The sequence below is a fragment of the Vigna angularis genome, chromosome 2, assembly GCF_016808095.1.
Source record: "Vigna angularis cultivar LongXiaoDou No.4 chromosome 2, ASM1680809v1, whole genome shotgun sequence".
Lineage (NCBI taxonomy): Eukaryota > Viridiplantae > Streptophyta > Magnoliopsida > Fabales > Fabaceae > Vigna > Vigna angularis.
Window position 1 is genome coordinate 47,918,725 of NC_068971.1, and position 20,788 is coordinate 47,939,512.

A 20,788-nucleotide genomic window follows, 5' to 3' on the forward strand; every position below is an offset into this window, starting at 1 on the left:
AAAATCCAACCGAAGAAAAAAATATGAAAATTTTCGAATTCGTATCTTTTGAATAAAATTTAAAATTGTCTAATTTTAAAACAATCAAATTACTTTAATAAAATTCTAAACTTTTAATTTCTTTATCTAAATAACATATTTTTCCATAAAAAAATTAAATGATTTAGAAAAATGAATTATCCAATTAGAATTTTCCATCCAAATAAACTATAAATTTATAGTATAAAGGTGAAATTAAACTTAATTTAATCTCATAAGTCTAATTGGTAAAATGAGGTATATTATATTTTAGACACGTTTCAAAATATGGGGCACTCTCAACAATTGAAAACTCTAAATTAATTCAACAGTATCTTGTTAAGAAAAACTACTCTTTGCTAAATTAAAGGTTACATTCATATATAGGATCATTTGAAAAAACAATCACGTTTTAGATTCATGCAACTACTTATAAAAGTAATATTATATCGTTGAATTAAGAAAGCTAAAAGTTGGCTTAACAAGACGAACGATACATAATTTGATTTGTTTAATTTGATTAATTAAATTCAAAACATATTTAAAATTAAATGTTATAAAATTGCCCAAAAATATCAAGGCATAAAATTTAAAGCCTCATAAAAGTCGAAATAGATTTTATCAGAAAATGGTAGTTTAAAACACAGCATATACATTTTGCCATATTTTTATTACAGAATTGTGCGTTACTGTTAAAGCAAAGAATGGAACAGATTTTTACTTAAAAAAAAATTAAAACGAATACTCTTCAAAACTACACATTAATATTAAAACTCTTGAGGTTAAAGTGCAACCATTAGATTCCAGCCAGCTTCAGTATTCGCAGGAAAGAATTAATCTGACCAATTGCAACCATAAGTAGAAATCAAATCAATGAATTAACAAATATACTATAATTGAGTATTCTCCTTTAAATAGAGTTATAGTCAACACTGGCGGCGAGAAAGCTTTGGCCTTAGCTGCATGCAATGTGACCCATTTGAAAGAACTTACATTCCCTTTGTTTGATGAATTCAAAGCACGGTTTCTGTCAGGTTCTGCTTCATCATTATTACATGGAGGGAGCAAAGGGTTTATGTCAGGTGGAATGGATCAAATTCATCGTTCTGTGATAATTCATCAATCCAGTCTGAAATGAAAAATAAATGTATTAAAGTAAAACACATCCGCTTTTAAATTGTTGATGGAAATTGACAGATGGACTTATTGCATGATATATAGTACCTTGCTGAGGGAAGTCAGGCAGTTGAACATCTTGATCTGGAGCACCGTTTATCAGCTCAATCTGCAACAGACCCCTCGAACTTTCACATGCTTGCTGCCCCTGAGAGAAGATCATTCCATTAAGAGCTATACACTGCTAGGTTTGTTATGATAATATATATACGAATCAAGAGATGAAGCAATAAGATTAAAATATAGAAAAGAGATTGTGAAGCAGTGAATTCATTCCAAACAGTTATACGTGGAATTGTTGAACCAACCATTATGAAGAAATTTAAATTCGGAAATTGGATTCTCTTATGCAATCAACCTGTCCGATTCAAAAGACAAAAACTAGAAAGTATACGAAGAAAAAAAAGGAAAATGACGGAGAGAGAAACAAAAAAAGTTGTATACCCTTTTGAGTGATACAGAAAGATGATAACCACAAAAAGAAAGAGAAAGAATACGATATGCAGATATGTACCGTCTGATCGGAGTTGAAAGTATTACTCTCAGCATGCTTTGCTTTCTTAGCCTGCTTATAAATTTCTTCCCGGGTTTTGGAGGAAATCTTGCCGAGTTTCTACGCTTGCACAAGAAAAGATTCATCAGATGAAATTTTACATACCAAGTCGTATAACCATATATTCAAATTAAATTACGCTGGCTCCAAAAGAAAGAAGAATGAAATAATTTTGTCTATGTATATAAACGATTCCAATAAGTTATCTTTTGGGGTTTTTATTTTTTATTTATTTAAACTAATTTTACCATACAAATATATTATCTTTTTGTTTTAACTTTTCTATCCTAAAAGTGTTTTCTTCCTTAATACCTCTTCCAAAGATAATGGATTGGTTTCAAGCTCCTTCAAAAAATCGCCAACAGTATGTATCCCGTCCTCAGAAAGCAGCTCAAAAATTTTCCCTTTTTTTGATATATGTTTCAAATGCCATATTTCATCACTGAGGGTTGGATCCTTTTTCTTGTTCACTGCAATGACCAAACCACGAGTGAGTCGCACGAATTATAACCTAAAATGAATAATATTTACAGCGAACAAATTCGAAGTTAATCTGGGATTACACAAGATCCCATTAATGAACATTTAAACCCTAATGAATGAGTAATCTAAAAGCTGGAATATAGTTAAATTTAACATATAATTCCGGCATGATTTGCAGAAAAAGTAAAAAACGAAAGAAGTGACACAAGGGTGAATACTTACACTTACTTCTGTAGTCCTTGACTCTAAAAGGTTTACTTATACCTTCCCTGATGATTAATGCGTCATTCATATTTGATTTTGCAACCATCGCTCCTAATCTGAAACGTCCTGTTCTTATCCAAAATGAGTTGTCAGTGAATTCATTGTGGATAAAACCTACTCCATTTTTAAGCGCAATAACCGTATCTCCTTTCAGTAGCTGCCCTTTATTCTCTCTTTGACGTAAGATTTTGGATTTGAATTCATCTTTGCTCCAATTTTCACTGCCATCTGAAGCAAACTCACCATTAAGGACGCAAATCTTTACCTTGATCGAAGACAGTGGATCATTCTCATCAGAGACTATAAACCGAGATTCAACATCGAAAAGAGCGACCTCAAGAGGATTGTTGTCTCTAGCTTTCAATTTGGACATAGTATAAATTGTATCAGGCAATTCATTCCTAAAAACCAGCTTCAAGAATCTGCGGCCTCCAGATATTTCAGTCTGAGTACTACTTATTAGTCTGCAACAAATTTAAAAGACGTACCAATCATAATTAAAGCACACAAACAATTAATATCAAGACAAAAAGAGAAACAAACCTTGCTAGTTGGAGTTCAACCACCTCTCGTGTCTGGTAAAGGAATAACGACATGAATCAATGACAGTTGTTGTCGTTAACAACATACGATACCCTAACAAAGAAAAATTGATAATATTCTTACTATATTTCGAATTGAATCTTCCAAGTAGGGCATCAGTTCATTCCGATTGAGAAGCAGACACCTAGAACTTCGAGTGATGCTGCAGATGAATAAAGTAACGGTAACTAACAACAACAATAAAACATCATGCAAAGGAATTTTTAATTAATGTTTCAGAATTCGTTAAAAGAATTCACATCAGTTGAGATAATATTACCGCCATGTTTCCGATAGTTGTGAATTCTGACGACTCCGCTTTTGATCACCCCTTTTGTCCTCCTCTTGGGATTGTCTTTTTGATTCCATCGGCTTCAAGACAAAGACGTCAAGAACAACAATAAAATCAGATACTCAATCACTAAAGATAATCTTTTAAGTGAATCTCGGAGTTCGGTATGGGGTATGTTCAAAATAGAAAGGTTTATTATAGTAAGGTTCAAGGTTTTTTTTGAAGGTTCGAGGAAATGTTTCTCCCAAGGATAATTTCCTAGAAGGAGGTGTTTTTTTAATGCTTGTTACGCTTCCTACTCTCTTCTCTTTCCCTCCTTGTATCCTAGACACGCATTGCTGAACGCGTTTTGGGATGGTAAGATATGAGTCTTAGATTAAAGAAATTTATCCCAGTTACTCGTGGCTGCATGAAGGAAAATGACTGGCTAGAAAAACTGGTATACGCAGCAAAAAAAAGTGTTTACTATCACTGTTATGATACTTAATTAAAGATTCGCACAGGTAGTAATAACTAAGAGTACTGCGAAGTAGTGGGGACGCGACATGAGAGTGGATGAAGCGATTTTTCACAAAAGCGTGTACGAAATCCAAGGACCGCTAATTTCCAGTATTTCTTACGGTCGAATGTCTTGATAATATTATTGAGAAACTGCGACACTTTAATTGTGTAACGCGTTCAGTATACAAAACGAAGGATCGTATTTAACAAAGAAAACTTTCCATAGCTGAAAACTGATCAATTTCCAGGATCATTCTTTACTGAGAAAATTGTTGGGGAAGTTCGTAATACTGTGACGGTCGAATATTTTGCACGTACAAGTCCAGATGCATAACAGTTTCAAAGCTTTCAAAACTCATATGCAATATTTCGTTAATTGAACTTGATTGTGGAAAGAGTTGTCACGCGTTAACTTTTCCACCATTCCCATTCGTGTAAAGTTTATGAAATCAGATTTTTATTCATCAACAATACTTTTCAACTATCACTCAAACTTAGGTTTCACTCGCACAACCATCATTGAAGATTGATCTTGGAATTTGTTGGAGGTGCTTGTTTTACAGCTCTAAAATTGATGCTTTGGTTTCAGTACTTCTATAAATAAAAGGATTCCAATATTTTAACAACTTTTTTTAATAATTTTTTACAATAAATTAAGTAGTATTGTTTTATTAGTTTATATATTTAAAATGGACCAAACAGAAGATCATTATTAAAAGAACATTTTTCTAAATAAAAATCCAATTCCATAACTAATTTAATTAAGTCACATGCAAAATAAGTGTTACCAAGCTCGTATTTCAAAAAGGATCTGTCATTCAAAATTTTGAATGAGATAATCATTAGGAGCGTGCAAAACTTATTCAGCTACTTATGTTTTCATGCATCTATTTACATACGGTTATCAACATCGTTTGACTTAAATAGAAACTGTTGGCTTATTTTTGTAGTGGTGAAATGTAAACTTGAATAATAGTTTGGAGAGCTCTTAATATGGTGCATATCTGAAATGTAAGACTAAATATTAATCTTAATTAATTTTGATAGTGGATGAAACAATAGATATAAGATACAAGAAATCTCTCTAGATTTATATTCATATTATGTTAAGAAATAAACTTAAAATCTTATACTATTTCACAAAATTAGCTTATAAAATAAAATTTGTATTCATTTATATATTATAAACTTATCTTCAAAGTTATCAAACTCAAGAGTTTACGTAAACTCGTGAGAGTCAAGTAACGAGTTTACGTAAACTCGACTTGTAAACTCAACCTGTAAACTCAACTCATAAGAGTTTACTTCAGATGAAAAAAAATTATATAAATAATATCTTAATTCAAATAAATCTACAAAATTATATAACTTTAAATAAATAAAATTTATAGATATATTGTTCATAAAAATAAATATTGTAAAACATAAATACTTGAATTATTGTCATTAATTTTGATGAATTTCATAAAATATATAATAAAGAAAGAATTATAGCACTAGCAAGGACTTAAGTTTTATTTACCTATTACAAACCAAAACAATGCTCAGCTCACGACTTTGTTAAAAAAAATAACGCCACTCAACAGTGAGACGTAGGAAGAAGGCGAGATCAGTATGCGCAGCGACAAGCGTGACGGTAGGCGCAACGCGAGCACGAAACAGACATGACGATGACCACGAACGGAGCACAAATGAAGCGTGAACAGAGTGCAATCGAGCGCACGCGGCGACGACCTAAAGGAGGTGAGGCGATGACGATGACCATGGAGAGAGATAGAGGGGTGCGAGAGATAGTGACAATCAAGTCATGAAACCCCAAACCCCAAACGACCTCATTTTTCTTAAATTTTTCCCCTTTCAAACTCGCTAAATCACTCCAAACTCGCAATTCTACACGATCTTACCGATTTCAGAAATTCTACTGAGTTTACGTAGAAAACGAGTTTACTTTCGAGTTAACTCGGAAGTCATGTGTGAAAACTTAAACTTGTACGAGTTTACAAATTAATTTGAGAGTTTGATAATCATGCTTATCTTATCTCTAACTTATTTGAAATCCTCAATATTCATATTAGAACATCGCATCTAAAGTGAGGATTTTAGTAATAACTATGCATGAATATCTTAATTAGTGACAACTATTTCTTTGTATCGTGTTCTCCAATAGGACATGTTTTTTTTTTTGAAATGGAAGATTTTTTTATACAAGAAGTCCTTAAACTTTGGATTATTCACCTATTTTATATCATTTTCGCTCTATCACCAAAATAATCTTCGACTATGATATATATTGGAATTATTATTTTTTTGAGAAAAAACACTTAAAATTTTTGGCACCAATGAAATGTGAAGAACTTCAAATAAGACATCGCTGACACATATTCTTTTACTTATATTTATTTGTATCCGGTACAGGATTTCTAACTCATCTTAAATTCTTACCATTAAATGAATTTGTGTTCGTTTGGTTTAGCTATCGTGCATTTCTGTCAATTTTATTAAATAAATTAAGGACAGACAACTCAGGACAGAAGAGGTAACAAGATGGCCAAGGTTTCCACTTGATTCATTCTATGATTCTGAACTCTTGATTAAGAATCATACTTTTAAATAGAAACATAAATATATGATCAGTTCAAAATGACAAAGTTATACGTTAGGAATGCATAACCCGGTATTGAGCGTAAGCATGACAACATGGACAAATACATAAAAAGAATTATAAAACTGAAAACTATTACCAAACTCAATCATGTGACCTTATATCTTGACCTAATCAAAGGAGAAGATTTTCATAATTCGCAATATATACTCATTGCCGGTAGAAAATATACGAATAGTGCAAAGCAATGCCAGAAACGAATGCCTAACAAGTAATCAATTTCAAGGTGAATATGGAATCTTTTCAATTAACAAAATTTAGATAATTTCAATTTGATATACAGTATTGCAAAGGTTTCATGAACCAGGAATATCAGGACGGTGAAAAAACTGCGATACTATATACATGAGTAAACAAAAGGCATAAATCACAGATATGTTCTGGTGAGGAGGCCCAGACCCATCATGAATTTATGGTCAACGAGTGCTTACAAAGAAAATTATGAGCTGGTATTTAAATCACGGGTTGTTGAAGGGTAAAATATTTTGGAAATTCATGACTGGAAACAGAATATTTTTTTTCATCTATTTTTTCTTTATGACATTACGTTACATATTATATATTTTTTATTATTTTCTCTCTCTAAGTGTCTACTCTACGTATACCGTGCATATCTAATTTTCTCGTACAATAAATTTCCCACCTAATTTTTCTTTTTTGTTTTTTCTCCTTGAATTGAAATTCTTCATTTTCCATGTTAAAGACAGTCTGACGTAGAGCAACAGTCCAAGTAATTTCTTATTTGAATTTGAAGGAAAAATGAAAAAGAACAAAAAAAATAGATATGCAGATAGGTGTTGAAAAGAATATGGATTGTCTTTAGATTCATGGTAACTTGAAGTGGTGAGAAAGGAGTAAAAACCTTGAAGTTTCGTTACTGTTTTTATTTACAAAAAGGTATGCGAAGAAGAGAGAAAATTTGAGTAGTTGAAAAGATTTATAAGCTGAACTTTATAGAGTGTGGAGCTGAATGGTAACTGACCTGCGCAGAAGCTGCTGCTTTGATTGAACGTGAGAAAATTCTTCATGGCCTTGTGTACGCACCGGAGAGAAGAACAAGAAAGAACCAAGGGTTTGGGTTTTTCAAGGTAGCAGCAAAATATGATTTGTGTCCTTTTTCTTTTTTCAAGATTTGAGATCTGGTATAATAATATTCTGAGGAGCTTGACTTGCTCGGTCAACTTCAGCTATTTATTTCTATTTTTAAATGCTCTTCATTCTTTAATTAATTCTCCGTCCTTTTCTTTTTCTTATCTCTTCAGCTGGATTCCCCAGATTCAGACCTTCTTTCACACAATAGCTTGGACTAGTTTTTTTTTTTTTTTTTTCTTAACTACCCTATGATTTATGGTCCCATAATTAGTTCTAAGCGCGAACAGGCAAATAAGAGGATTACGAGGATAAAAATAAAATAAAACTATGTATGTAATTTGTAATATATGTTTAGAATATTATAAAAGATTCAAACCTCCTCAATGGAAAGCAGTCTTAACTGAGAACATTCCAAAAAATGCAGCGATATCGTTAAAAAACATTTTGTCATGTCATTTTGTCTGCTGTCATTTTGTCTAATGTCACAAATTGGCACGACATTTATAAATTAATAGTTGATTAACGAAGTACAGAAATTGACTTGGGAAAACGCAATTGAAGAAGCAATCAAAAGAAAAACGAATTCAATCCAATTCTGACCGCAAAAAGAAAATTGGTTCTTCCTTTAAGCCCTATGCGGATGTATGAGGAGTTCGAAAGCATTTCTGACTTTCTGCCAAACCGTCTTGGCTTTCCTTTTGCTTGCCATATACTCAGCAGTGTTGGGCAAAAAGGAAGGGCTGTCTTGGCTACATGATGCTCCATTGTCACCACATAGTAAGGGGAAAAAATTTGGTTGCTCCCACTGGTCAGGGTTAGGAATAAAGTAAGTTTCAAATACGTCGTAGAACGCCGGCCAGCTATCTACGATTGATGTTGATGTTTCCAATTGACCTGCACATTCATAGGATAAGCATAGAATGAGTCAATAATGATCACCACTTACCAATCATACTAAACCAAAATTTCAAGGCTAAGACAGAACATGTATAAATAGTCAACATTTCCCTACAAAATTCTTATTTTTGAGTGACATAAAAAAGAAAAGAGAAGACAGATACAATACCTTGGTGATCAGGCAGTTGCAGACCTTGATATGGAGCACTGTATGACACCGCCTGTGTACCTGCTAACTTCGACACTATGTCATGTGTCGTTGGTGTGGCAGCAATTGGCTCCAGATGCTCCAGATTTGAGTATGCTTCCTCCTTCATTCTTCCCACAAAACGCTGGCAGTTACAATGCATCTTGATCAGTTCCAATAAGAGGTATATGAATCGTTAAAGTTAAGAATCTGAATAAGGCAGTAAAGTTCATTCCAGAAAGTTGTACAAGCCAATGGAACCAACACATAGAATAGGATATAAAATTACAAACCTCCTCCTCCGAATTCAGAGATTTCAGAGAACGATGTTGGCCGTTAATAATGACCTCCACAAGCTCATAGATGCAATTAAAGACAAGGGAAACAGATTTCTCTGGTTCCATGGCACGATACGTATACAAGTAGCGCTCAGATTCATCTAGTTCACATTCTTTAGCATGTTCAATGATTTTGTCCCATGTATTAATCTTGCCGAATTTCTACTTTCCACATGTGAATATCAGATGGAGACATACATGTCAGTACTAACTACTACACTATCAAGTTAAGCGCATCATCAAGAAAGAACCAAAGTACATAATCATTTGTCCACACGTAAGAATGTTTAAAAAGTTTTATTTACCTCCCGTAATAAACCGATTGTGTCCCGCCGCAAAAGATCCTTCACAGTCTTTATTTTATTCTTTGAAAGCTGCTTGCGAAGCTCACCCGCTTTTCCAATGTTCCTCAGACGCCATACTTCATCGTTCAAGGCTGGACGCTCGGATTTCCTGGCCACTGAAATAATCAAATACACATCGAAAATTAAAATATTTAAAACATTATTTACCGGAAAATATGAAAATGATTATGGTAAAGGACTTACACTCTCCACGTTTATCTTTGACCCTGAAGGGTTCGCTTATGGCTTCCCTGATTCCTACTCCATGGGAGTTAGATCCCACGATTTTAACTCCCAACCGAAACGTTTTGCTTCTTGTGGTGCAAGAATTATCAGTAATCTTAAGCCTCTTCTTATCGATAAAACCAACCCCTTTTTCAATTTTAATAACCGTGTGTCCTCTGAGTAATGGTGCCTTCCCCTCTCTTGGTTTCACAATGTTGCCATCAAATTCCTCTGCAGTCCAGTCCTGACTTTCAAAAGCACCATCCAGCACATAGATCTGAGCCTTCATGCTGGAAAATTCCTCTGTGTCAAGGCGTTGCTGCGATGCAGCATCCCGCAGCTCAATTTCAAGTGAACCACCGTCCTCAGCTGTGAGATTGGCCATGGTGAAAATTACTTTAGGCAATTCATTGACGAAGCACAATTGGTAAGCTCTTCCTCCAGAACTGCCACCCTGATGGTTATGGCAAAATCGACAACTAAATTGGAAACAAAATTAATCACAATCAGTTTATGTGTAGAAAAATAGAGTGTCCATGGAGAAAGAAAAAATATGTGACAAGAGAAACAAACCACGGAGACACGTGACGCTCTAGCATAGGAGGAATCAACTCCTCCATCTAGTTAGGGGAATAGAACAACATAGAGTTAATATAAAAAGCCTGGTTGGTTCTTTGTGATAGGAAGGTTAACGACACAAATTACACAGTTTTTAAATTTCTAGTGTACTTGAGTCAATAACGAATAGAAGCTTATTGTATGCTTACCAATTTGCGAAGAACAGGTTCCAAAGCGGCACTGCACAATAACCACAAAAAGAAAGGAAAAGTTTAGAAGAAGGTGCTTGGAACGAAGAGAGTTAACAGACATGGAAACAAACACTGACAGAAGCGAATGATTGATGGTCTCGTCCCGTCTTCTTTTAGCAACAGTTTGAAGATGGGTGTCGTCGTTATTGTGATGATCCTCCTCGTCAAAGGTTCTTTTTGGTGCCATTTTCCCTTCACAAGCTTCAAACACTCGCTACCAACCAAACGAATCTTTGTTCACAACAACAAAAAAACCAGCAACTGTCTATAACTGCGACTCTAACTATATACAACAAACAAACCTCACTTCACTTCTATAAGGGTTGTTCACTGAGTGGTACAAGAAGACTGGTGCTAATCCTCCACGCGGACTTTTCTTCCTTCAGATCACTTAAGATTAGATAACCGCGCTGCATTAAACAAAAACCGCGTCTGCGTTGGTATTTTTGGTGAAAATACATAGAAAAACATTTGCAATTTCATCATTTCGTGTTCAACTTTTTTTCTTCTATACTTGTTGGGAGGTACAAACAATATTTTGTTATTTTCATTTTTTATATTATTTCCTGTTGTTTTTATTCATTTCTTTATTTTATTTAGCCTTAAATATCATATAAAGGTTTGTATCACACATCTCAGACATATTCAGCTACTGTTGTAATTTTTATTTTTTTTTTCTGAAAAACGGAAGTATGTTGTTAAAGCAATCATATACGTGTAGATGTGCAAAAGTAGATTACGTGATTAGTATTTAAATATATATATATATATATATATATATATATATATATATATATTATTTAAATAAAAAATATTTAATAAGTTTAATTCTAAGTGATGTAATTAATAGCTTACTTTTTCATTTTATTACTACTGAAGGTGCATCTAAAAGAGTTTTAAGTTGAATTTATAGTTATACGAATGTATTAGTGAGTTTAATGTAACAAGGGTTGATTTGTAATTAGCTAAACTATTCGTTATGTGAGTACACAACAATGACTATCATAACCAACAATAATGAAAGTACGTAAAGCAACCAAAACATTAAATTTTCTCATTACTCGGCTTACCCTACTTGTTCATCAAACATAAAACTATTTCATAGGGTACATTAATTGAACCCGTTCAAGCAAAACATATTTTAATTTAAGTGATTTAGTTGTTCTCAATCTTGATATTCTCCTTCAACATTTAATGAGTGCTCTATACAAGAGAAGAAAAGTTATTTTCATAGGAATTACTATGTTTACACGTCATTATGTTCTGTTTAAACTGAGTATTTTTCAACAAATAAGTAGAAAAAGTAATCTTACATCTCCTCATATTATAAATCATTTTAGTTGTGATTACTTGTATTATTATTGTGATACATAGAGAATGTGTATATGTGAGATTTTGATTGAGATTAGTGAGTGAAAGTATATTCAGGTTGCAAAAATGGATTGACTTGATAGAAGAAAAGGAAATGTTTAACTAAAAAGATATGGAGAAGGAATGATATAACAAAGTCACTAGGTTGTACCTTTTTTTTTTAAGGATAACATACTAATCACAAAAATAAATCTTTTTACATATAATAAAATAGAAAAAGATACAAAATTACATATGAATTGGGTCTATAAATTTGGTACAGTATCTGCTTTGAACAGAATAAATTTGAATTGATCACGAATCTTAAAGTAAAAAACTTGATATTAGAAACAACAACAACAATTGTACCTAAACAATCCAGCACAGATGTAGATGAGGAACCCGTCTTACACATTTCTTTAGTGCAGTAGAAATTAAAGAAGCTAAACTTGCAGAAAAACAAAGGCATTCAGAAACTAATATCCTATACATAAAACAGAGTCGAATTAGTTATGGCAAAACAGCTGAGCATTCTTTTTGGCAGTTGCGTGCCTTTTTACTGATATGACCCATTTCAGAACAAAACCAATCTTACACCACGCTGCTTTGGATTTGCCATTACTTGATATGTCCACAGCAGAATTTGTGAAAGTAGAATAACGGCTACATTCTTCTCCATCGCAAGAACCAAAGAAAATACCACTTTTTGGTTCCCATGTTGCCCAAGGAGGACAACCATATATGAATTCAACATCTGACCTTTCATTCTCTATCGAATATCCACCTTCAGGGAATGGTAAACACGATCCGTCAAAGTGACAACCATCCTCGTCATTGTACATCTCAGAGGAAAATTCATCCAACACATAACCGTTAAGCGGCATTTCTCTCGTGCCTGGCTGTGGATCGGCATAAATTTGGCCGTCATGCATTCCTTCATCAGTATATGAAGTAGAGATAGATGGTTGACTACAACCTGGGAATGTTTCTGCTTGACCTGCACAAGACATGGTTAAACGACTATATAAAAGTGGACAAAGATCTATATAACAATGAAATGCCCAAAAGTTATGCCATTACATTACATATACCTTGTGCAGTTGAGATATCCATGTGTTGCAGACATTGATCTGGAGTGTCGGATTGTCTTGCTTTTCTTAGACATGCGTCTAGGTTTAAACTGTTCAATTTAGTTTCATCAATCATTTTCAAATTGTTGACATTTTTGTAAGCTTGCTGCTTCACTATTTCCACCCAATGCTGCCAAGGAAGAAGGAACCTCATCACTTTTGACCCACGGGTACCGTATGATATAATTACAATGACAAGACAGGAATCATTATTTTAAAGAAACCAAAGATGTGACTAGAACTGTTTCTTGAAAATCTATTCCACAACCAATTACGAACAGGTTACGAATCCATACCTTATCATGGGGAGTGAGAATATCCGGTGAATAATAATTTTGCCAATCAAATGTCACTCCCACGAGGATGTAGACGGAATTGAATAGCAGGCCTATTTCCGGTTCTTGTGAGTGATAGCCGTAAAGCTTGTAATCATCGATCACACAGGTATTGGCATGGTCAGTGATCGCTAACCATGACTTCTTTGGAAGGTCAAGCATCTACCACGACAGAGGAAAAGATTCAATGAATATACTCGTGTTAAGCATGGATACATTTATATGAAGGGCACCATAAGTTAAGAGAAAAAGTAAAAGAAACTAAGTTTTACTTACTTTATACAGTGATTTTTCGTTGGTTATGTACTGCCGCAAGAGATCCTTCACGGTGTGAATTCCATGTAAAGAAAATTGCTTCTGGATTCTTCCTTCCTTGGCAATTTTCTTCAAACGCCATAATTCGTCATCCAAGAATGGAGGGAAGTGTTTCTTGTAGCCTTAAATCACCAGATTACATGTCAGTTTTGAGTTATACTGAAAGACAAATTATATCGAAAAACAGAATCCATGAACCATCCAAGTTTAATGGAAACAATAATGATGTCCTAAGTTGGAAACAGACAGTGAGAAATAGAAATGAAGTAATAAGACTCACACTCTCCCCTGTTATCTTTAACAATAACAGGCTCACTTCTACCCTCCTGAATCTTTTCTCCAATGGAAGTTGGTGGCACACATTTAACTCCAATCCTGAACCTTCTGCTTCTTTGCCATCTCGAGTTATCAGATATGGCAATTTTAGTGATACAAGCAGCTCCATTTTTAAGAGTAATAAACCTCTCTCCAATCAAAAGGGGCTCTCTACCTTCTCTTTCACGTGAGATATTGGACTTGAACTCCTCTTCTGTCCACTCCTCACTGCCATCAGATCCGAACTCACCATTCAGAACACAGATCTCTATCTTTAGCGAGGAAAGGGGACCCTCCTCTACTACAGACTTCGTTCTAACATCAAATAAAGCAATTTGAAGAACTGATTCGTCTTCTGCTTTTATATTAGACCGAGTATAGATTGTCTTAGGTAACTTATTAAGAAAGCACAACTTAAAGCGTTTGGCTCCGGATATTCCAGCCTCATTAACCTTTTTTCTGCAACAAATTCGAAAAACAAAAATAGTAAACAGAAAGAATTAATCAATAAATGGAGGACAGTAAACATAGGAAGACAAATGAATCAACCAGATTTTCGCTTCAAAACATTAGGAAATGAAAACAACAGTTGTTCATTGTTAACACAGAATCTGAACATGATGAACTAACCTTGGAAATAGATGAGCCTGGTCCTGGATTTTTTTTTCCAACTCCTCCCTTACCTGTTTGGGGAAGACAAATGAATCAACCAGATTTTCGCTTCAAAACAGATTAGATTAATGATAATGGACACTTGAAAGTCGGAAACACGCGATGAGAGTACAAGAGCAACAGAGACAAAAGAAGTGGCAAATTTTAGAGACACAAATAATCTGGTGGCTAATCACCAATGCTGTCCTTTCCTTTCAGAATCAAATAGTAAAGCACACAACTTGGAAACAATGTGAGAATCACAAATATGAGCACTAAGCAATTGCAGAGAGACCTGGGGAACATTGAGGGTGGATTTGGAATACTAGGTACATTAGAACCGGTGCTGGTGAAGTGATGGGTACTTTGAAAAGCCAAAACTAGCTGAAATAAACAAAACAAAACAAAAAATTTTCTCAACATCACACCCCAAGATAAAAGACTCAGTCATTCCTTACCACTCTTCGCACAAAAGTTTCTAAATAGGATGAGTGGTCATTCAGCCACAGTGCGTTGATCACATTTCTCAGGGCACTGCATAATGAGCAGAAACTCAAACTTAGACCTCACAGCCCAAAAGGCCAAAACGACAAAGTATACTAATAACAAATAAGCACCTGATTGGCGCTTGTTTGGTATCAACATAGCTCCGTTTATGGTCCTGAATTGGAACTTTGCCACTGCGTTGCCTCTCAAAAGATTTCCTTTTTGATACCATCCAAAATGTTTCAAGCAAAAGAACAATTCAACGTTCTCAGAAGTACTCTGAATGGTATAAAACTAAACTGAGCGGTAGTTAAGAACTAGTGTATTGATTCAACCCAAGCCTGTATTTATAATACCCACGGAAGGAGGAAGGATGCTTCTTGAACTGCAGTGATCTAAAAGGACACGTTAATCCCAAAAAGTCAATCTCGCATTTGCTCCAAAAATTCCCAGAAAGTGCCAACAATTACTATAATAACAAAAACAGTTGAATGCAAACCATATAATATAGTTATCTTCAACTTATAAACTGCTGATCGAACCGACATTTTATTAATTAAGACATAGATTGTTCTTAACTAAAACAGATATTAAGATTTTCAACATTTTGTTCATTCATCTTACTTATTAATATTATTGAAACTTTTTGAGTTTAACAATGACATGCAGTCTTAATGTAAAACAAATTTATACCGTAATTTAGTTACAACCAAAAAAGAGTTTATAATTGACTGGTACTTTAAAACTAAATCATTTTTTGATACCATGTATCTTACAAGATCCCATGAAATCCAAGAAAAGTACTAGGTTGCCGCGTGTTACAAGTTACAACTGTGCTGATACACCCCAAGTGAGGATGAAATTGGAAAGTTGGGAAGTTGAAAAGTTGAGAAGTTTACTAAAAGACTAAAATTCGTTATGTTCATCCTTATTTTGGATCGTTCCCACCGAAGAATGTTCAACTAACAACAAAAATATGCAAAAAAAAAATATTTTCCCTCCTATCTTCAGACACGCTTGTAAGAGAAGTTTTTCCGAACGCGTTTACAAACCATCACTTAAACTGATTTTTAATTAGTATTTGATTAACTAATTAAGTGAAAATTGATTTATATACTGGGCTGTCCGTTGTCAAATTGAATGAGAATAACATAATATAATATTTTATTGTAAAAAGATTATGTGCACACTACTCTTCTTATAATTAAGAAAAAATGAGAGTAAAAGTTGGAAGTGAATTATTAAGGCAAGTGATGAAAAATTGAATTCTAGTAAAACAGACTCATTTCAATTTAAATTTGGCTTTGGTATGAATCACCAATACACATGTTGAGAAATTTTGAATTTCAGTCTTCCCTTATATGAAAATTGGGTGCTTCTATTCTAAGCAACGAGTAGGAAGATGAAGTTGTACATCTTAAAGGTATTTAATTTTTATTTAAATTGTGTTTAGTTGATATTGTCAACATTGTAGTAAGAGTCTTGCAAAACCTAACTACATCTCCAACTCACCGTATGCAGAAAGGCAAGGCCATAACTAGTTTCCAAGAAAATACTATGCTCCACACAGGACCTTTCCTATTTAGGAAACACGTTTTTTTATCATAAATTAATTTTGTACAATAATCGATAACTTTTTAGCCATCAAGAAAAAAAAAAAATATATATATATATATATATTGTACCGTAAAATAGCAAAATATAATATGAAATAATAGAAAAAATAGTGTATAAAATCTTTGAGGAATTGATTGACAACTTTTAATAAGTCTTTTCTTCCCCACATATTAAATTTATTGTATAAAATATTATAAATAGTAAAAACATTAGCGGGCTGTGAACTTAGTAAAAAACAAGTGAAAACTCTCTTCTTTTCACAATCTAAAATTTAATATTTAAGAATCATAAATTTAGTATCTTTAGTTTTTTTTTATTGAAAGTTGTGTCATGATTTATTATATGGACTTGTTTATAATTCTTTAGTGTTGAATTTTTTCAACGAACTTAAACTTTGAACAAGTAAGCAAATATTTTATTTAAAAAAATATCTTTGAGTCTTCTTAATTTATTTACCCACCACCCTAACTCTTATTTCAAGAATCTTAGGATTCTTACACAACGAAATATTTACATTGGACAAAAGCTAACAAATGGATGAATGGTTCTTAATAAAAGTTTACGCCTTTAAAAAAAATTCCTCTTTTTAATATTATAGGTACAATAAAATTTTTTTTTTTATAATATCAACATATAAATAAATAAAGTATGGAAATAAAAAAATTGTACAAGATATTTTATATTGGTTCAGATTAAAAAATCTTATGTTCAGTTAATAATCTTTCTTCAAAGAGACATTAACCAAATATTAAACTAAATTGAATATTACAAATAGAAGTAAGAACAATTTAGTAAAGAAAGTATCTATCTTGAAGTAACGACATGAAAAACATTTCTCTTGAAATCCACAAAATATAATTTTATTTGAGTTTTACAAAAGATGAAGACGTCTCTCTTAAGTCACACAAAAGATGAAAAAAGACTTTCTTGAAATCCACCAAAAATGAACATATCCTTGAATCACACAAAAAGATGGTCAATATTACCTAACAACAACAATACCCTATCACTGTAAAATCACATTTAGTAAAATTTACATGGTCTACCCACACTAGGTTTTAAAACTTTTCACAAAGAATTTTTCAATTCTAACTGGTCTAACTTTTGCTACATGTAAAGAGAATTCTAATTTTCAATTATAGAAGTTATTTCGAATTAGGTTAAAAATATGAATAGTTAAGTCACAACCTTTGTGAATAATTAATTATACAACAGTTGATTATTCTAGCAGCATTTTTCAAACTGAATTTTTTTTTACATTTTAATTGTGTTAATAATTGATTATTATAGGTGATAATCCATTATTTCAACGACACTTCTTAAAGTGATTTTTTTTTTACAATAATAAACTATTCAATTTAAATATTGTGATAAATATATTATTAAATATAAATATAAATATATTATTAAAAAAATATAACTAAACGATAAAAATCTTTTAAATATAAATATATCAGTTATACTTCAATTAAACAAAACATATATCATTATATTTAAATATATAACAAGTTTATGTTTTATTTTAAAATTTAAAATTTAAATTAGAGAATAAAATTAATCTAAAAATAAATATAACTTTAATTTATTTTTATTATTTGATTCAATTTTGTGATTATTTTTTAGAGTGGAAGAGAAAATTGGATTAAACTATTAAACTGAAAATACAATTACAAATAACTGAATTAAACTATTGAAATGTAAAACTGAACTAAGTTAAATACTATCATTTCAATATATTAAAAATTTGAACTAAATTAGTACACGTTCAAAAGTTTAAAAATAGTTTTACACTAAAATGATCAATATACAAGATAAACTCATAAAGTAGACATCAAATCAGTTTGATTGTAGTTTCAGATTTTCGTGTAAAGATTAAACTACTTTTTTTAATACTTGAGGTAGAATTTTGAAATCTATCGCTTCTAGAGAATGCTAAATGATAGTTGAACTAAAAGGAAAAAACTATTTTATTATAGATCAAATAATTTTATAATATAAATAAAGATAAATTATTAGTTGATTTTATAGAATTGAATTAAGTTTAAGGAAAATTTGTAACACTTGTAACAATTGAAAACAGTTTGCAAGCTATATGAACTATTTTTTATGTTTTAAGAAACAGTTTCCATCACAATTATTAGCTGATAACAGTTTTCTAGAAACATAATCATAGATTTGAAAATGTTGGAATCGACAAAATTACCCAACAACCTTGTCATGCTCTAATAAAGTTTGGTCGTGGTTGAAGACGTGAAAGATGAATCACTCACATGGAATAATGAAGCATGTGTCGGGATGGACTTGTGCTAATTCTGGATTAAGAAACGTGAGCTTAAATGCGTCAGCGTCTCATGTTTACGAAGTCAAAGTTAAATTATGTGAACCCAAAAAGGTTAAGCTTGGACGCAACGCGAAGAGAGAGTAGATGTGACCATAATTCCATGACCTTGTATTATTAAATACTGGGTACTCTGTTCATTCTGCTGGTCATTCAATGTCTGGATCTAATAATTCGGAGAAATCTGTTGTTTGAATTAGTGGCCGTGTTTTCCAAATTGTTGATGTTTGTTAAATGAATGAGGACATTGGGATGATTAAGGGGAATGGATTTATGATAGGTGTTGGAACGATTCGTGCAGTATTCAAAGTATAGGTAGCAGTAAGACTGGGAGTCTGGGAATATGGGATAGCAACAGAGGATTAAGTTTTCAAATTAAGCGGCACGCAAAGTTGAAATGTTGTGAAGTGATGAACATAATTAAGGAAGAGAAAGAAATAAAAAAGGTTTTGTATATACACCTCAAAGGCTATTCAATTTACCTAATAGGAGTGAAATGAAAACATCCTTCCACATATGATCTAAAATTGGCATTTTAGATTTCAAACTCTTAATTACATATCTGACTAGTATAGTTTTGGTGTACACTAATTCAATGAATTAAAGTAATTGTTTATTTGCATTTTGTATTATAGATGAAAATGACAGTGCAAAATTAGAATAATCATCATTAGTAAAAAAATCTATATAAAAAATGATTATGTGATAATTTTTTAATAAATTATAAAACCTTTTTTATATTTATTAAAATTATAATCGATACAGAAAATATTCTTCTAACAATCAAAAATCTCACTCACACAAACTCTCACCAAAATCATATCTGCATACGTCGTCGCCTACTTGCTCCACGCCAGTGCGTACACAGCCTCTTTCTGCGGTTTCAGATTTAAATGGGTGGGCTCAATTCATAACAAGCTTTATTGATGCTCGTTTAATAAAGCAAAACTGATATAAAGTTCTCTCAGTGCATTCCATATAGTTACAATACTTAGCTATTATAAATATAGTTAGTTTGGAAAAAAAGAGTTCTGAAATAATTAATTTTGAAGCAATAAAAAACTATAAAATTATGAAGGAATAAGATAAGTGTGACAATTAAACTTATCGCAAACTCATGTTGTGATCAGAAGCTTGATTTTTTAGTAAATTTTTCCTTAAAGAACTTACGTACAGACTAATATAAAGTCAACAACCTGGGATCACTCACCTCACTCACATGGAGTTCAATTTGACACCTTATACTTAAAGAAATAGAAGAAATGTTGAAGGTTAAAAATGAAATGAGTGCAACGTTTTTCTTGCAGTGCAATACATCATTAAGTAAGTAATGCCACTATTTATCTTGATTTAATTAATATAATGACAAATTATTTCTTGTTTCTAAATTTTACTGTTATTTAATTATTTTTTATAGTGTTTTGTTTCCTTCTTTCTTCTATATCTTCTAAGCTTTGGTTTGGACTTTGGGTTCAAAATATGAATAAGGATGACAAACATGCACATTCTTTCACGTTTGATCTATTAAAAAAATAAGATAAATTGGACTCACTATCATACTAATTTAGGTTTCTCGGTGCAAACTCGGAATTTTAATGAAAACATTAATATTTTAAAAAAAGATTGGAAAATACGTCATTTGTGTAGGGGTTATATTATACATCTATAATTAGTGGAGGGAAGGTTAAATTAAGATGAAAATTTAGTGGCGATGCGTGTTACAGTTAAGTCGGTTGAAAAGGAAAATAAAGCATGCATTGCATTAGCATGGTGACAATAATCATTAGTTTTGTGTTCCTTTTCACACTCATTCCAGGCTAGGAAGATG

At 32.3% G+C, this 20,788-nt stretch overlaps 3 protein-coding genes across 6 annotated transcripts; all 3 read right to left on the reverse strand.

Moving 5' to 3' along the window:
- Positions 1 to 672: 672 nt before the first annotated feature.
- Positions 673 to 7,851, reverse strand: LOC108327130 (calmodulin-binding protein 60 B-like). Of its 2 annotated transcripts, XM_017560867.2 has the most exons (9): positions 7,514 to 7,851; positions 3,357 to 3,448; positions 3,161 to 3,239; positions 3,038 to 3,069; positions 2,453 to 2,958; positions 2,060 to 2,217; positions 1,709 to 1,807; positions 1,243 to 1,342; positions 673 to 1,147 (listed from the first exon to the last, which is right to left on the reverse strand). In XM_017560867.2, exons 2-9 carry the CDS (start codon positions 3,443 to 3,445, stop codon positions 1,092 to 1,094), a joined length of 1,119 nt encoding a protein of 372 aa, XP_017416356.1. In that variant the 5' UTR covers positions 3,446 to 3,448; positions 7,514 to 7,851; the 3' UTR covers positions 673 to 1,091. The 2 variants fall into 2 exon arrangements, with proteins under 2 accessions (XP_017416356.1, XP_017416355.1); XM_017560866.2 differs by lacking the exon at positions 7,514 to 7,851 and having other exon boundaries at positions 3,357 to 4,267.
- A 199-nt stretch (positions 7,852 to 8,050) lies between these two features.
- On the reverse strand, positions 8,051 to 10,901 carry LOC108328160 (calmodulin-binding protein 60 G). 3 transcript variants are annotated; one of them, XM_017561978.2, is made up of 9 exons: positions 10,726 to 10,896; positions 10,501 to 10,637; positions 10,382 to 10,412; positions 10,188 to 10,234; positions 9,594 to 10,093; positions 9,351 to 9,505; positions 9,001 to 9,207; positions 8,690 to 8,852; positions 8,051 to 8,517 (listed from the first exon to the last, which is right to left on the reverse strand). In XM_017561978.2, exons 2-9 carry the CDS (start codon positions 10,608 to 10,610, stop codon positions 8,249 to 8,251), a joined length of 1,482 nt encoding a protein of 493 aa, XP_017417467.1. In that variant the 5' UTR covers positions 10,611 to 10,637; positions 10,726 to 10,896; the 3' UTR covers positions 8,051 to 8,248. The 3 variants fall into 3 exon arrangements, with proteins under 3 accessions (XP_017417467.1, XP_017417466.1, XP_017417468.1); XM_017561977.2 differs by having other exon boundaries at positions 10,501 to 10,896; XM_017561979.2 differs by lacking the exon at positions 9,001 to 9,207 and having other exon boundaries at positions 10,501 to 10,901.
- A 1,159-nt stretch (positions 10,902 to 12,060) lies between these two features.
- LOC108327127 (calmodulin-binding protein 60 B) lies at positions 12,061 to 15,306 on the reverse strand. The gene is made up of 8 exons (XM_017560865.1): positions 15,137 to 15,306; positions 14,978 to 15,053; positions 14,499 to 14,551; positions 13,834 to 14,327; positions 13,515 to 13,675; positions 13,200 to 13,400; positions 12,865 to 13,033; positions 12,061 to 12,770 (listed from the first exon to the last, which is right to left on the reverse strand). Exons 1-8 carry the CDS (start codon positions 15,235 to 15,237, stop codon positions 12,280 to 12,282), a joined length of 1,746 nt encoding a protein of 581 aa, XP_017416354.1. The 5' UTR covers positions 15,238 to 15,306; the 3' UTR covers positions 12,061 to 12,279.
- Positions 15,307 to 20,788: the final 5,482 nt, after the last annotated feature.

What these genes read in the sequence shown, in the direction of transcription:
- LOC108328160 (XM_017561978.2), bottom strand. Translation starts at nt 10,610, where the DNA reads ATGGCACCAAAAAGAACCTTTGACGAGGAGGATCATCACAATAACGAC. An exon ending in ACCATCAATCATTCGCTTCT is followed by an intron (nt 10,413 to 10,500) that starts GTCAGTGTTTGT and finishes GTTATTGTGCAG; the next exon opens with TGCCGCTTTGGAACCTGTTC. An exon ending in GAGCGTCACGTGTCTCCGTG is followed by an intron (nt 10,094 to 10,187) that starts GTTTGTTTCTCT and finishes TTTCCAATTTAG; the next exon opens with TTGTCGATTTTGCCATAACC.
- LOC108327127 (XM_017560865.1), bottom strand. Translation starts at nt 15,237, where the DNA reads ATGGTATCAAAAAGGAAATCTTTTGAGAGGCAACGCAGTGGCAAAGTT. An exon ending in AAACTTTTGTGCGAAGAGTG is followed by an intron (nt 14,552 to 14,977) that starts GTAAGGAATGAC and finishes TTCCCCAAACAG; the next exon opens with GTAAGGGAGGAGTTGGAAAA. An exon ending in TAAAGATAACAGGGGAGAGT is followed by an intron (nt 13,676 to 13,833) that starts GTGAGTCTTATT and finishes TGGTGATTTAAG; the next exon opens with GCTACAAGAAACACTTCCCT.
- LOC108327130 (XM_017560867.2), bottom strand. Translation starts at nt 3,445, where the DNA reads ATGGAATCAAAAAGACAATCCCAAGAGGAGGACAAAAGGGGTGATCAA. An exon ending in CTTTCAACTCCGATCAGACG is followed by an intron (nt 1,343 to 1,708) that starts GTACATATCTGC and finishes ATCTTCTCTCAG; the next exon opens with GGGCAGCAAGCATGTGAAAG. An exon ending in GCCTGACTTCCCTCAGCAAG is followed by an intron (nt 1,148 to 1,242) that starts GTACTATATATC and finishes TTTTCATTTCAG; the next exon opens with ACTGGATTGATGAATTATCA.